We start from the raw sequence: 14867 nt of genomic DNA, 5'->3' as shown, positions 1-14867 counted from the left end.
GCTTCTTTCAGCCTAGTGTGCGGGTTCGATCCCTGCTAGTGGCTGCTCTCTTTTTTTTTAATAAAAATAAAAAGTTAGGTGTTACTGTTATAGAAATAAATTAATAAATTATTATAATAATAATAATAAAAACGACGTCGTTTTAACACAAAAAAACAAAACTTTGACAGTGCACAAACATGACCTTTAACTATTCAAAACTACACTAATATGACCTCCCTCCAAGTCAGCCCTTTTAACGACGCGGCACTGTGTGATTGAATTACCTTTCCACGTAGGCGCGAGCGAAACTCACGCATGGGGTTGCAAAATCAGAGGTCATATTTGTTCAAGTTTTGAATAGTTAAAAGTCTTATTTGTGCACTATCAAAATTTAAGGTCAAAGTTATAATTTGATGTCAAATTTAGGATCATCTTTATGTATTATGCCAAAAAAAAATGAAACTCAACTTCAAGCTTTGAGATTGAAGAAACTCCTAGTATTATCCCTTTACTAGACCCTATAGGGGGCGAGGTCGCATTAGAGGGATTAAGATCATATACTACAGGTTCAATTGAAATCAATATTTTTAAACACGAAACCTATAATTTGAAGAGAATGATAAGTTCATTAATAAGAACTTTATAAAAGTTCGAAAACTAAATTTAAATTTTGAATACGTCTCTTATCCAAATTAGTCAAGTTAGTAATTTTCGATATCGAATACATAAATTTTTTTTTTTGAAAGACATACCTTTGATGATGCAGAAGAGGGCACAAGTCCTTTAAATCCCATATCATAAGCAATACTTCCATCAGCTTTAAATAATCCAAAGTTTCTCTCTGAAGTTGGACCAGGTTTCAAATTTTCATTAAACAATGCAAAAACATAACCTTTAGCCACCATTTTGGGCCTATAAGGTGTACCTTTCTTCAACATTAACCTTTTATGTAAATTAAAATTATACGTTCTGGCATTCTTAGGAGTTGCACCTGGTTCACTATCATCTCCTTTGGATGCCCAACCGGTCTCCGATACGATAACCGGCATTTTCTTGTACCCTACTTTCTCTAATGCTACATATGTTGCATCAACCATTGCATCAAACATGTTGTCATAATGCAACTTAGTTTTTGGATCAACAATTCCTTTATTTGGTTGGAATAGTGCATAGTTTATGTCAATGTGTGAAGGGTCAAATTTATAGGCCAAAAATGGATATGCATTTATGTAAAAAGGTGAACCAACTCTATTGAAAAAATGCAATAGTGGTCCTAAATACGGCATCATACTCTCTTTAAATGTCCCATTTGAAGGGGGATAAGTGCTACTAAAAATTGCCTCAGAATGCGGGGTCGAAACCTCGATCGTATCACTCAAACGCAACCTCCTCAGCGCACGGTATACACTTTTAACCGCGGGCACTAATGCTTCCGATATTGCTATGTCTCCACCTAGTATCTCATTACCAACCGCGATACCGCTAATTGAGGTATCGGGGAGGAATGGTTGTAGGTTGAGTTTTATCCATTCGAGAGCTATTGATCCATTTCGGCTAGCGTCTATTAGTAATTCATTGGGAAGACAAACTGAGATTTCGATCCCAGAACCACTAAAGGCTCTTAGAACTCTGTGATCCGCGTCGTAGATTCTGATGTTCTTGATCTTGTTTGACCTAAGAAGTTTTAAGACATCTTCAGGTGATGGAATGTTGTCTGAAATTTTTCCATAATTTACCCCATATGTGCCTGTAAATGCATGTACTACTATTGAACCTGCCCAATAGCAAAAAGAAAGAAATTAAAAGGGGAAAATGGTTAAAAAGAACAACTACCATACGAAATATCTTATTTTATCATTCATTATATTATGGGATCATTCATGTCATTATCATTAACAATTTGTCTCGTATTTACCGTTGACCTTAAGGGTAATTTGAACCTTTTCCCGGAGGTATTATGACATGTGGAATCCATCCGGTATATACTACAACTCCATTAAAGTCAATGGAAAATATGAAATGATTTGTTGATCGGTACTAAGGGTATGAATGAACCAAAAGTATAATCGATATATTAAAAATTACTTCCATTTACAAAGAAAATTATTGCAAATCTTAATAGTTTTCAGAACAGACTAAACTGAAATGCTAAGGCATCAAACTATGAAGATAAACCTTTAATTTACATTTCTTGATGCATGATATATCATCAAGAGAAAAAACAAAAACAGTTTGGTGCATAAAGGATCCCGTTAAGCAAAATTTGCAGAAGGGTCGCATCTCAAGGGGCCAATGTGATGTAGACAATATAAGTATTAGTGATTGTTTTTACTGCTCAAACGATTAAGCTAGTTAAAGAACTAATTAAAAACATACCATTAAAGAGGAGAATGAACAGTAGGCAGATGAATGATGAGTTGGCCATAATCTTGAAAGGATTATTAATATAATAAATGCTTAATATAATGGCTAATATTATTTTCTTATTTGCTAGGTTTGTAATATTGTTATTACTAGTAACATAGAAATGGCAGCAATATACAAAAAACCAAACAAAGATTCCAAACCTTAGTTTAAAGATGAATGGCATTAACAAGGCAAGTTATGGTTTCTTTGGAATATACAAAAAAAAACATGATTGGTTCTTTCTAAGGTATTAGAATTTATTCTTACCTTTTGCATTCAGACTTTTCTTATACCTGGGGTGGGGTCCTTTTTTCTTTTTCTTAGTTTGGTTACAATTCGTCCTAAGATAGAGGTTCTTCTCAAACACAACAACTAAGCCAAATAGTAACTAAGGCAACCTTCCTTAATGAAGGAACTAAGGCCAATCTCATGGAGAGTTCGATCCTGGCCAAGGATGAATGCTGACGGCATGCTTAAACATGCAAGTTAGACGGGAAATTCTAGTGGCGAACAAGTGAGTAACGCGTAAGAACCTGTCCTTAGGAGGGAAACAACAGCTGGAAACGACTGCTAATACCCTGTAGGCTAAGGAGCAAAAGGAGGAACCCACCTGAGGAGGGGCTCGCGTCTACTTAGCTAGTTGGCGATGCAATAGCTTACCAACGCATTGATCAGTTGCTGGTCCGAGAGGATGATCAGCCAGACTGGGACTGGTTAGGTACCCGCTTTGAGATCTGAGTAATCTGAATTCGCATCGGAAAGTCTAACAGTGCCTACCAAAGTCTCTCTATTTTAACTGCTAGATCAAAGAAAAAACAGATTCAAAAAGAAAATAGGAAAACTAACAAATGAAGCAAATGCCAATACATGCCATACTGATCACTAATCACTACTTATAGTGAATATTGTGGTACAGAATAGTCATAAACTTGAGCACACATTAATTTCACAACTTGAACAAAAAAAATGTGTTTATACATTGTTTTTCTTGAGGTTAGTAAAAAGAGGGTTGCTTGGTGCATGAAGCATCCCGCATTCATGTAAGGCGCGAGGGAAGACAGAACACCAAGGAGGTGTAATGTTGGCAGCCTACCCAAACGCACGCATTGGTGACTGATTCCGCAGCTCATATCCATGACCTATAACAACTTTACCGTTGCTTCAAGGCTCCACTTCCTTTTCTTGGGGTAAATATTGCACTACAATGCTAAGATTTCACAAAACAGATTTGATGGATGAAGGATGACGCTCTTATAGCACAATGAGTTTTCTGTGCACATGACCTCCTGCAGAACCTCCTTCGTGATCATGATGGTGAAAAAGAAGGGTCAAAATACCAACCAAACTTAGCACTGAACCGACGAGGAGTTTGTCATAGCGTTCCACCCAGTGAAACTTGAGTTGACTTGCACCGTAAAATGATAGAGCCACCAGTGAGGTCATCACAGTTATGGTGCTGCAAGTAAAGTAGAGTATCAATTCATGTTAAGCATCTGGAAATATTGGATGAATCGAAAGAAGTCCAGCACTGAGATGGTAGTTGGCAAATCTAATGAGAGTTATATGGGGCTTTAGACAATTGAGGGAGATACATAGAAAAAATCTCGTCTTCATAGAACACTTCAGATATAAGAAGTCCAACTACCACGGATGAGTTTTCATTGTAAGAAAGTTTACTACAGCAGCCTGGAACGAAGTAGCTCCATATCTAAAATTCTAACAGAGGTACTTTTAGAAAGTTTACAAACTCTAGCAGCAGAACGGCAAAGAAGGATTTTTCGGTTGGATGAAGGATGAAGGAGAAAACTTAAAGCAATAGCACCCCTGTAAATCAAGAGAAGCACAGCTCCTCAAGTATGAACAAGATCCAGTCACCACTTCCCATAGTCCAGGACATCGAGTACCAGTTGATGATGTGCATTAAAATAAGTTTCTATAGCCAAAACAATACGGACATAGTGACACCAGTAAAATGCATAAGCCACAGGAATTAAAATGGATCAGAGGTATCTCCAAAACTTGATAATCTTATTTCAAGAAAGTAAATGATTCACTCCATAAATGCCCTTAAAATTTATAAGTAGTTGGGTGTTCTTTTTTTTTTTTTCTCCTCGTTGTAAGGAGAAAAAGATAAATATCTTCTTTAAATTCTTGATAGAGGTAAAGCCCGACGTTCGACCGAAACAAGGCCACCGCCATCTAAACCTACTACTTCCTCCCACACCCTTGTTCCACATTCGTTTCTCAAATAACATCAAGTTGTATTGCTTCTATTCCTTTTCTCAAGAATAGGTTATGTTTTCCCAAAAGAAAAGGCAACAAAAAGAGTAAGTAATCCACTTAAATACAAAGCAAAGTGAAATTTAGAAACAAAAGTACCTGAATAACAGAACTATGATGGCAAGCAACATCATAGAGGATGAGTTTCCAACAGCAAGAAACACGGGGAGAGTGGTTGCACAAGGAGACAACGCAGGAACAAGGACAAGCCCTGCTACGGCCATTTTCTCCATGGGTTGACTGTGTGAGTGGCTGTGACCACCCTTTCCGCAAAGAAACAGGATGATATAACTACCACCAAGGACTATAAGCAAAAGGGAAGCCAGTTTGTGCACTGTTTCCTCGCCAGCAATTGTGTTTGTTATGGTTATCGCTGTTATGCCAAGAATCGATGTGGATATTACATGTAATACTGCTCCAAATGCAGCTGTCACAAGAGCAGTCAGATTAGTATCACATGCAGGAATTTAAAGCCAGGCACTTTAACCGAATTTTAGCGCTTTTGAGGTACTCACTCCATTTGCAAAGAGTACCGAATTTAGTGTCTAATTGACTAATCTTATGTTGATTTCAGATTACAACACTTTTTTCTTTTTTGGGAAAACTTATACAATAGGAAGCGCGTGAAGTGGTACCAACACGAATTTCAGAAATTACAATTTCAAGAAAATATTTGAGAAAATTGTGTCCAAAGATGACATTGCTTGACTTTCAGAATACTAACTAGGTCAAATAATTAAACAGTTAGGACGAAAGGACCAAGGAACATAAAACTCTTGAATTACTTCAAATGCTTCAGTATTAGCAAAGAATGCACTTTGGGTGGAGAGATTTATCTCCACAAATTCAATCATTTTAAATAAAATAAGAAAATTATCTAACACTATTCTCACAGCTGAACCTAGACTTATGGGTTATTAAGAAACCATATTAGCATATGAATTATGACTTTTGGAGAAAACTAATGGCTCCCTGAAAGAGTTCAGACAAAAAAGTGCATGTTAAGTAATACTTCAGAAGCATTAAGTTTTAGAAGCAAACTTTTAGCAGTCAAGTCATGCATGTTTCTCTGAGGTGCACCAAGTGATGCTTAGATAGTACATATTTTTATAATGATGCTTAGAAAGTTTTCTTAAAATTAGGTACTGCCGTTTCTATGAGTAGCTGAATCAGAAGTATTTGGTATAAACTCCAAATTCTAGCCAGACTTCTATCATTAAACTGTCTATTCTTGTTCAACTGTATTTATCTGAGTGTCCATGAAGATATAGCCCAGATTAATAGGGCAAAAGGTTGACCTATACACAGATCTCTAAATCAGATAGAGCTCAAACCTATGAATATGTATACTATTTGGTGGTTAAATGAGAAAGGACAATATTGATTATTGACAAAGATTTTGTGAAACTTAAGACATGAATATGTTTGTCCACATAATGTTTTAAACCTAAGAAGCAGCTTATTACACTTGAAAATAAAGCAAAAACTGAAGTTATGATTCACAAGAAATTATGAATACCCGAAAACAACACAAGAAAAACTTCCAATCTGATCAAGAAAAGTTGCAGCACACCAGCTCAAAAACAACATAATATTGGAGAAAATTTTTACAACCGATTCCTAGTTTGAAGTTATATAACATAAGTTATGGTTTGCATCAAAAACTAAATCAATTCTACATTCCTTGATTGAAGTTACATACATATTTTAATATGAAAAAGGGAATGAATGTAAGCAAAATTTGGACCATTTTACGATTTGTGCGTCATCCTAGCACACGGTCATGCTAATCTTCCTTGATTGAAGATATGTTTAGTTTGCAACAACTAGCCTTTATATATTTGACTACCTTCGCCTTTATAGTAGAAAGGAGTGTTTTGTAAAAGAGAGAAATTTAAGCGAAGATAATAGGGAACAAACATGGAGTATCAAATTCCTCCCAAAAATAGAAAACAGGATAGGATAATTGAGTAATGCTCACCCTATCGGCCCATTGATATGTCTTCAGAGAAAGACCTATTAATCTAATAATGGGAAAAATCATCTGATTTCTCGTATGCAATGACCATAAAAGTCTAATAACAAGTATACAGCCAAAAATCTCATTTAATGGAAGTCACATCATAGGAAGGCTGAAGCTCTATTTAAATGTCCTCTTTTATCTTTTTGATAAGTCTATCAAAATCTCTTGATTCTTATGCGCATCCAAGCCTTAGAAAAGGACGCCAATTAAACCTCAAGTGCTCCTCCTCCTTTCTCATGACGGCGCTAGAAAGTCCATATTTTTTATAACACTGGTATCCGAGTCAGCTTGTACAGACATCAACTATTCCAGCGAATACAGGATACCTCCACCAACACAACACAGGATAAGCCTATCCACCAAGGTTTAGACATATGTTAAAAATGACATAACGTTTTTTGTCTCTGTTGGGGTGTGAACTCTAATCTCCCGAGAAATTTACACACTCTATTGATCCCCAACCCACACCCTTGAATGCTATTGGAAAGTGCATATTTTGAAGAGCGGACTTCCTATATTCAAATATCAACTTTAGCGAATAGAAGGGCTGTTCTCCCTTACCAAGCGTTATTTTAAGTTTTCTCTCATCAACAACCTGCTCAAGTCACTAGGTTTTTTGCATCATGTGGAAAAAATACTAACAACATATCTGAAAATTCAGCTATATTGGAAAGTCGCTCTTCTACCTACGGCAAGAGGTCATATCTCCAGAATATGTGGAAAATAATACGGATAGAACATGCTTTTCTATCCCTATCTTCGGCTAAATATTTGGCTTTTAGTATTTGATATCTCCATATAATAGTACTCATTTTATGATAATCGTATACCTTGGTCTCTTTAAGTACCGGGTGAGTTGCATTTCATTTTTCTTGTGATAGCTTATCACTTATCAGTAAGAGCCAAATCCTCTCCCTATAAAAGTCCTGATTTTCTTTTCTTGGAAACTGCATATATTGGATACTGGGTTGCTTCTGAATAATTCAGTAAGTTAAATAAATCAGAACATACCAGTGTGCTTCAAAGAGGATAACAAAAAATGGAAAGAGACGAGACTTTTTTTTATCTAGCTCAGAAGGAATCATCCCTACAAAAGCTCAGGTCTAATCCTTTAGTTATATAAAATCAGCTAAGGAGCTTAAATTCAGTTTCCCGTCTGAAGTTCAAGTTTTTGTCGTATGAATCCAAATAAATGAGAATCTAGATTGCCATTTATCTTTTGAAATCCCACAATGAGGCTCAAGCAAACTATAAACCACCAAATTAATCATCAGAAGACAGTAACAGAAGTAGCTAACACAACTTATCCATATAAAGGCCGAGGAGCAAATTCTTCTAGCTTGATTGCACAAAAGTTCCACGCTATCATGGAAGTAAGTGCAAAATGCTGAAAAATGATTTCAACTGTATCTACATTTTGTGCTTATGCAGTCCTATAAACAAATCCTCCAAAAAAGAAACTAAGCAAGCAATAAAATGTCCATTGCAGTATCGAGATTTAAGAATGCACCAAATTCTGCTTTTCAGTCATAGTGGGAGTTTTCGGAAATACTTAGTAGGTCAAAATCATAGGAAGAGAGGGAAGAACAAGGAAGAAGATCCCCATTCAATTCACTGGTCAAACTTGGAGGAAAAATAGGCCTATTTCTAGTTAGTAATCCCTTTCACATCATTTTTTTTTTGGGTAATAAACTGTAAAATATTACCATAACCAACAAAAGAACTATAAACCCAAAGAGCGCACAAATAATCCAGCCCCTTTCAATGAAGTTGCTGGTCTATTGTACCTCAAAACAAACAAACTATACATTGCATCCTATCTATCCTTTGAATTAACTGCCTACAACTATAAGCTCTTTTTGCACATTTTTGATTCCCTAATCTTCCTGAACTTCCTTTTTAATCAGCTGCATAACTACTACTGCTTGATGCATCAAATTCTGGAATTGCTTCCAGTTCCTGGCTTTCCCGGTGTGATAGATCAGTGCTCAGTAAGCTAAAACTGCGCTAGTTACCAAAAAATATAAAAATAAGCAAGCAATAGAACACCCATTGCAGCATTCGAGAACCCATCAAATTCACCCATAAAAATAAAAAAATTATCAATTTCTTCTTCATTTCACCACCAAATCCCAGTTACCCAAGTCACATACCATCAAGATGTACAACTAAATCATATAAAATACACAAGAAAACAAGAGATTAGGCAGGTAGAGTACAAACTGACAAAAAGAGCACGAGAAAGAGTCCATTTTGAGCAATACTAAGACTACTACTATGAATAAACAGGAAACTACAACAGCAATACTATGACTGCTAATATGAAAGGACAACAAGACAACAGACTACTACCTACTAACTTTCTACCCTAATCCATTTCTTCCACACCCTGCTATCTAAGGTCATGTCCCAGTAAGCTAAAACTACACCAATAAAAAAAAAAACTAATCAAGCAATAGAACTCCTATAAAGGGTTGTTCGGATGGTAAGCACACTCCGTTTTCAACTCTGAAGTTGTGAGTTTGAGCCACCACCAACAACAACAACAACAAACCCAGTGTATTCCCACCTGGTGGGGTCTGGGGGGTAGGATGTACACAGTCCATACCTCTACCTCTGAAGAAGTAGAAAGGCTGTTTCTGATAGACCCCCGGCTCGAGACACGCGGTACCACACAAACACATAGTAAAGCACAGCACAAGGTTACAAGATTACATAACATAAATACGGCACCCATAAGTAATATAAAACAGAGGAAAGCACACAGCTTCATAATAAAACATGGGACACGGACTCCTAACAGGAATAAACCCCCACCAAGTAGTTCCCTCTACTAGCGACTCAGACTAGCCCTAGTCCACTGCCCTGATTCGCGTCCTCCAGACCTTCCTATCTAGGGTCATGTCCTCGGTGAGCTGTAACTGCTCCATGTCTCGCCTAATCACCTCACCCCAGTACTTCTTCGGCCTACCCCTACCCCGCTTAAAACCATCCAACGCTAGCCTCTCACACCTACGGACCAGGGCATCCACGCCCCTCCTCTTCACGTGTCCGAACCATCTCAATCGGGCTTCCCGCATCTTGCACTCCACTGGTGTCACACCAACCTTCTCCCGGATGTTCTCATTCCGAACTCTATCCCCTCTAGTCAGCCCTCACATCCAGCGCAACATCCGCATTTCTGCCACCCTCATCTTTTGGATGTGGGAGTTCTTAACTGGCCAACACTCCGCTCCATACAACATGGCCGGCCGGACTACCGCCCTGTAGAATTTGCCTTTAAGCTTAGGCGGCACCTTCCTATCACACAGCACCCCCGACGCGAGCTTCCACTTCATCCATCCCTCCCCAATACGGTGCGAGACATCCTCGTCAATCTCACCGTTACTTTGGATCACGGACTCGAGATACTTGAAACTCTCCCTCTTACCTACCTCCTGTGATTCCAGCTTCACTACTACCTCATTCTCCCGCCTCACGTCATTAAACTTGCATTCCACATACTCTATCTTGCTTCTGCTCACCCTGAACCCTTTAGACTCAAGGGTTTGCCTCCACACCTCTAATTTGTCACTCACACCCCCTCGAGTCTCATCTATCAAAACTACATCGTCTGCAAAAAGCATACACCACGGCACCACCCCTTGAATACGCCGCGTCAACACATCCATCACCACTGCAAACAAAAAGGGACTAAGAGTAGATCCCTGATGCAACCCTGTCCGGACCGTGAAATGCTCTGAGTCCCCTCCCGCCGTCCTCACCTTCGTTTTCGCTCCATCATACATATCCTTGATTGCTCTGATATATGCCAGCGGTACTCCACTCACCTCCAAGCATCTCCAAAGCACCTCTCTGGGGACTTTGTCATAGGCCTTCTCCAGGTCGATAAACACCATGTGCAGGTCCTTCTTCCTCTCCCTATACTATTCCACCAACCTCCGTACCAGGTGAATTGCCTCCGTCGTCGAGCGGCCAGGCATAAATCCAAACTGGTTTTCTGAAATAGACACTATCCGTCTCAGCCTCACCTCGACCACTCTCTCCCAGATCTTCATAGAGTGACTCAATAACTTAATCCCCCTATAGTTGTTGCAACTCTGGATGTCCCCCTTATTCTTATAGAGAGGTATCATGGTGCTCCACCTCCAAGCCTCGGGCATCTTTGCCGTCTTGAAGATTTCATTAAACAATCCCGTCAACCACCTAAGACCAGCCTCTCCAACGAACTTCCAAAACTCGACCGGTATCTCATCCGGCCCCGTCGCCCTACCCCTTCGCATTCGGCGAACAGCCTGTCTAACCTCTTCTACCTTAAAACGTCTACAATAGCTAAAATCCCGACACTCCTCTGAGTGCTCCAGTTCCCCTAACACAATAGCTCTATCCCCTTCGTCATTCAAGAGCCTATGAAAGTACGACTGCCATCTATTCTTAATGTGGCCGTCCTCCACCAACACTCTACCGTCCTCCTCCTTAATGCACCTCACCTGATCGAGGTCACGACCCTTCCTCTCCCTAGCCTTAGCGAGTCTAAACAACTTTTTCTCCCCTCCCTTCCCCTGTAAACCTGCATATAAGCTCTCAAAGGCGGCCGTCTTAGCTGCTGACTTAGCCTCCTTCCTCGCTAGCTTGTGCTCTTTCCTGTTTACCCGCTTCTCCTCTTCGTCCTTACTCTCCACCAACTTGGCATACGCCCCTTTCTTGGTCCCCACTTTCTTCTCCACCTCTTCATTCCACCACCAATCCCCCTGATGGTGGCCGGCCCGGCCCCTAGAAACCCCCAACACCTCACTTGCATTCTCCCTGATGCACCTAGCCGCCCTATCCCACATACTATCCACGTCTCCCCTACACTCCCACACCCCCATTCCCGCCAACTTCTCCCCTATCTCCCACGCATTCACTGGCGTCAAGCCGCCCCACTTAATTCTAGGTCTACACTCCCTACTCCTCCTCTTTCTATTCTTCTTTATACCCAAATCCATAACCAAGAGCCTATGCTGGGTCGAAAGATTCTCACTAGGAATGACCTTACAGTCCTTACACCACGCCCTATCCCCTTTCCTAAGCAACAAAAAGTCAATCTGGGTCCTGGCTACCGCGCTTCGAAAGGTGATCAGGTGCTCGTCCTTCTTCGGGAAGCCCGAGTTCACCACCACCAGCCCAAAGGACCTCGCAAACTCCAATTGGGTAGCCCCCTCTTCATTTCTCTCCCCAAAACCAAAACCACCATGCACATCACCAAAGCCTCCCGGTAGCGCCCCGATGTGAGTTTGAGCCACCAAGGGAGAAAATACCCATTGAAGCATCAAGACTTAAGAATCCATCAAATTCACCCTCCTATCAAAGATATGTCCTCGTAAGCTAAAACTACACCAATCAAAAAAAAAAAAAATTGAGCAAGCAATAAAACTCCCACAGGGTTGTTTGGATGGTAAGCACACTCCGCTTTCAACTCTGAAGTTGTGAGTTTGAGCCACCAAGGGAGCAAAAAGGTGGGACCCATTGCAGCATCAAGACTTGAGAATCCATCAAATTCACCCTCCTATCTAAGATAATGTCCTTAGTAAGCTAAAACTGCGCTAGTTACAAAAAAAAAAAAAAACTAAGCAAGCAGCATTCAAGAATCAATCAAATTCACCCATAAAAATAAAAACTTTATCAAATTTTCCTTCATTGCACCGTCAAATTCCAATTACCCAAATCACATACCATCAAGATGTACAACAAAACCATACTGTATAAGCACACTACCATAGGGGTTGTTCGGATGGTAAGCACACTCCACTTTCAACTCTAAAGTTGCGAGTTTGAGCCACCAAGGAAGCGAAAAGGTGGGACCCTCCAAGGGAGGGGTAAAAAAACACCCATTGCAGCATCAAGACTTATGAATCTATCAAATTCACCCTCCTATCTAAGATAATGTCCACAGTAAGCTAAAAAAGGAAACTAAGCAAGCAATAGAACACCCATTGCAGCATTCAAGAATCCATCAAAATCACACACAAAAATCAAAACTTAATCACTTTCTTCTTCATTTCACCATCAAATTCCAATTACCCAAATCACATACCATCAAGATGTACAACAAAACCATATAAAAAAAAAAACACAAGAGAGGTAGTTAAGGGTAGAGTACTAACTGACAAGAAGTGTACGAGAAAGAGTCCATTTTTGAGCACGACCAACAATGGAAAAAGGCAACCAATGTGTAGGAATGAAAGAATGTAAGAGTGACACTGTAGCAATTCCTCCAATTGTCGAAAGATCTTCTGCTGTAAACACACTTTCCATTTGCGAAAAAAAAATTAAAAAAAAATACCCCAACTCTAAATCTTGGATTATTGTTCAAGATCCACTCACCTTTCTTCTACATTTCTTGAGTTTTTCTTTTTGGATCAACCGTCTTTTTCTTTAGTCCAAATTGTGCAGTGAGGTTCCTCTACTTTTTTACTAGTTTCTATTTTAGGGTGTGTTTGGTATGAATGGAAAATGTGGAAAACAAAGTTAGATTTCATACTTATTATTTTTTTAGTATTTGGTAAGTATAAGAAAACGTCATCTAATTTAATTACTCAATCATAATAAAAAATATTAATATAGTGTATACATTGGATGTACGAAAGTTTTTATGTGGGTCTTGGGTGGTGGCAATGGTGGGATAATCCAGGGGTAGGGGTTGGAGCAATGGTGGATCCAAGATTTAGGAGTCATGGGTGCACAGAAGATTTGAACACACATATTAACGTCCAAAGCTTTAAGATTCTGTGAAAACTAAAACACTCAACTATCTTCTTGGCTTATTGAGTGTTTTTCTAAATCTTATACTAGATTTTATACATTTTTTTATATATAATTATATCTAATCTGTGTCGAATTTAATAAATATCGGAACATCAAAAGTTTGACTATAGGTCCGCCCCTGGGTTGGAGGCGTTGGATGAATGGACAATAAACTTAGAATGTCACTTATAGAACTTCTTTTTTCTTGCTTACATTAAGGAAGTTATTTTTCATCATTTTTAAGAAACTTGTCTTTCAAGAGAATGATTTCCAAAAAATTTATCCAATCAAACATGAAAAAATAAGAAAATGCTTTTCGAAAAATATTTTCCTCCATACCAAGCACACCCTTAGTCGCCCTTGTATGCATGACAAATCTATTAACTTCTTTTCAAATTAACCTTATTTATGTAATTTTTTATTTTTGATATATGTTATTAACTTTTGTTTATGGTAGAAAAAAGACATTATTTCACCCTTGAATTTGTCCGCTCAACTTACTTTAACTCTTTAACTTCACTGATAATTATTTACCCCTTTTAACAATTTTATCGTGAATTAAATAAAACCCTAAAGATGTAATACCACTCTCATAGAGTGCATTATATGCATCCACACATCAACGCCACATCACTGCCACATAAATAAAATATTTTTTAGATATTGAATATATATATATATATATGTATGTATGTATGTATGTATAAAATACCTCCTACCCCATTTTCTTCTTCAACCACCCCTTCCCCCCCTCCCCCCGCCCTTGCCCCACTCTTCCTCCATCAAACCCGTCCACCCCCGCCCTCTACCCCTACAAACACCACCCCTCCCCCTTCCATCCACTCACCACGCCGTTCTTTCTTTCTTGTGCTCCGTCAAATAAACCCGTCCACCCCCACCCTTGTAAACACCCCCTCCATTCTTTCTTTCTCTCCTCTGTAAATTTGTAGAGATTTTCAATTAACAAGCAGTTAGTATCAAGTATCAATATATGCCATTTCTTATTCTAACAATCAATACTATAATTATAGTGATTTTTTGCATTATCGGAGTTTAAAAAACAAATGTTGATGAAAAAAGTGTCACAATAAATGCCCAGCTAAGTTGAATGTTTTCTTGTCTTGTTGCACTTTGGCACCATTTCTCAAACAAATCCATCCAACCCCCATTCCTGCAAACGTCCCCTACCCTGTCCCCTTACTTTCTTTCTCATTCTCTGTTTAAAAAATTCATCCACCCCACCACCCCTGCAAACACCTAAAAAAAGTTAAAATAATATTCTTCTAAAAATTCAAAATGAGTCAAACTCGATATAATCAAGTTAAAAATCACAACATTTGGTTCAAACATTTCATCAAAGATCTTAAAGGCATCTTCAAAAAGGCCCCTC

General features: G+C 38.8%; 1 protein-coding gene across 1 annotated transcript in view; it reads right to left on the bottom strand.

The window, feature by feature from the left end:
• The window catches only part of LOC107846217 (glucan endo-1,3-beta-glucosidase 11), a 16758-nt gene extending 3560 nt beyond the window's left edge, over positions 1 to 13198 (bottom strand). Inside the window, exons 1-5 of the mRNA XM_047400261.1 lie at positions 12838 to 13198; positions 4768 to 5095; positions 3643 to 3844; positions 2359 to 2584; positions 735 to 1756 (exon numbers count right to left, since the gene is read on the bottom strand). Coding sequence (XP_047256217.1) covers positions 735 to 1756; positions 2359 to 2584; positions 3643 to 3844; positions 4768 to 5095; positions 12838 to 12988 — 1929 coding nt within the window. The 5' untranslated portion in view covers positions 12989 to 13198. The remainder of the gene's footprint in view (positions 1 to 734; positions 1757 to 2358; positions 2585 to 3642; positions 3845 to 4767; positions 5096 to 12837) is intronic.
• Between the last annotated feature and the right edge of the window lie 1669 nt (positions 13199 to 14867).

Source organism: Capsicum annuum, chromosome 11 (assembly GCF_002878395.1).
Source record: "Capsicum annuum cultivar UCD-10X-F1 chromosome 11, UCD10Xv1.1, whole genome shotgun sequence".
Lineage (NCBI taxonomy): Eukaryota > Viridiplantae > Streptophyta > Magnoliopsida > Solanales > Solanaceae > Capsicum > Capsicum annuum.
This window is presented reverse-complemented; position numbering and strand designations above follow the sequence as displayed.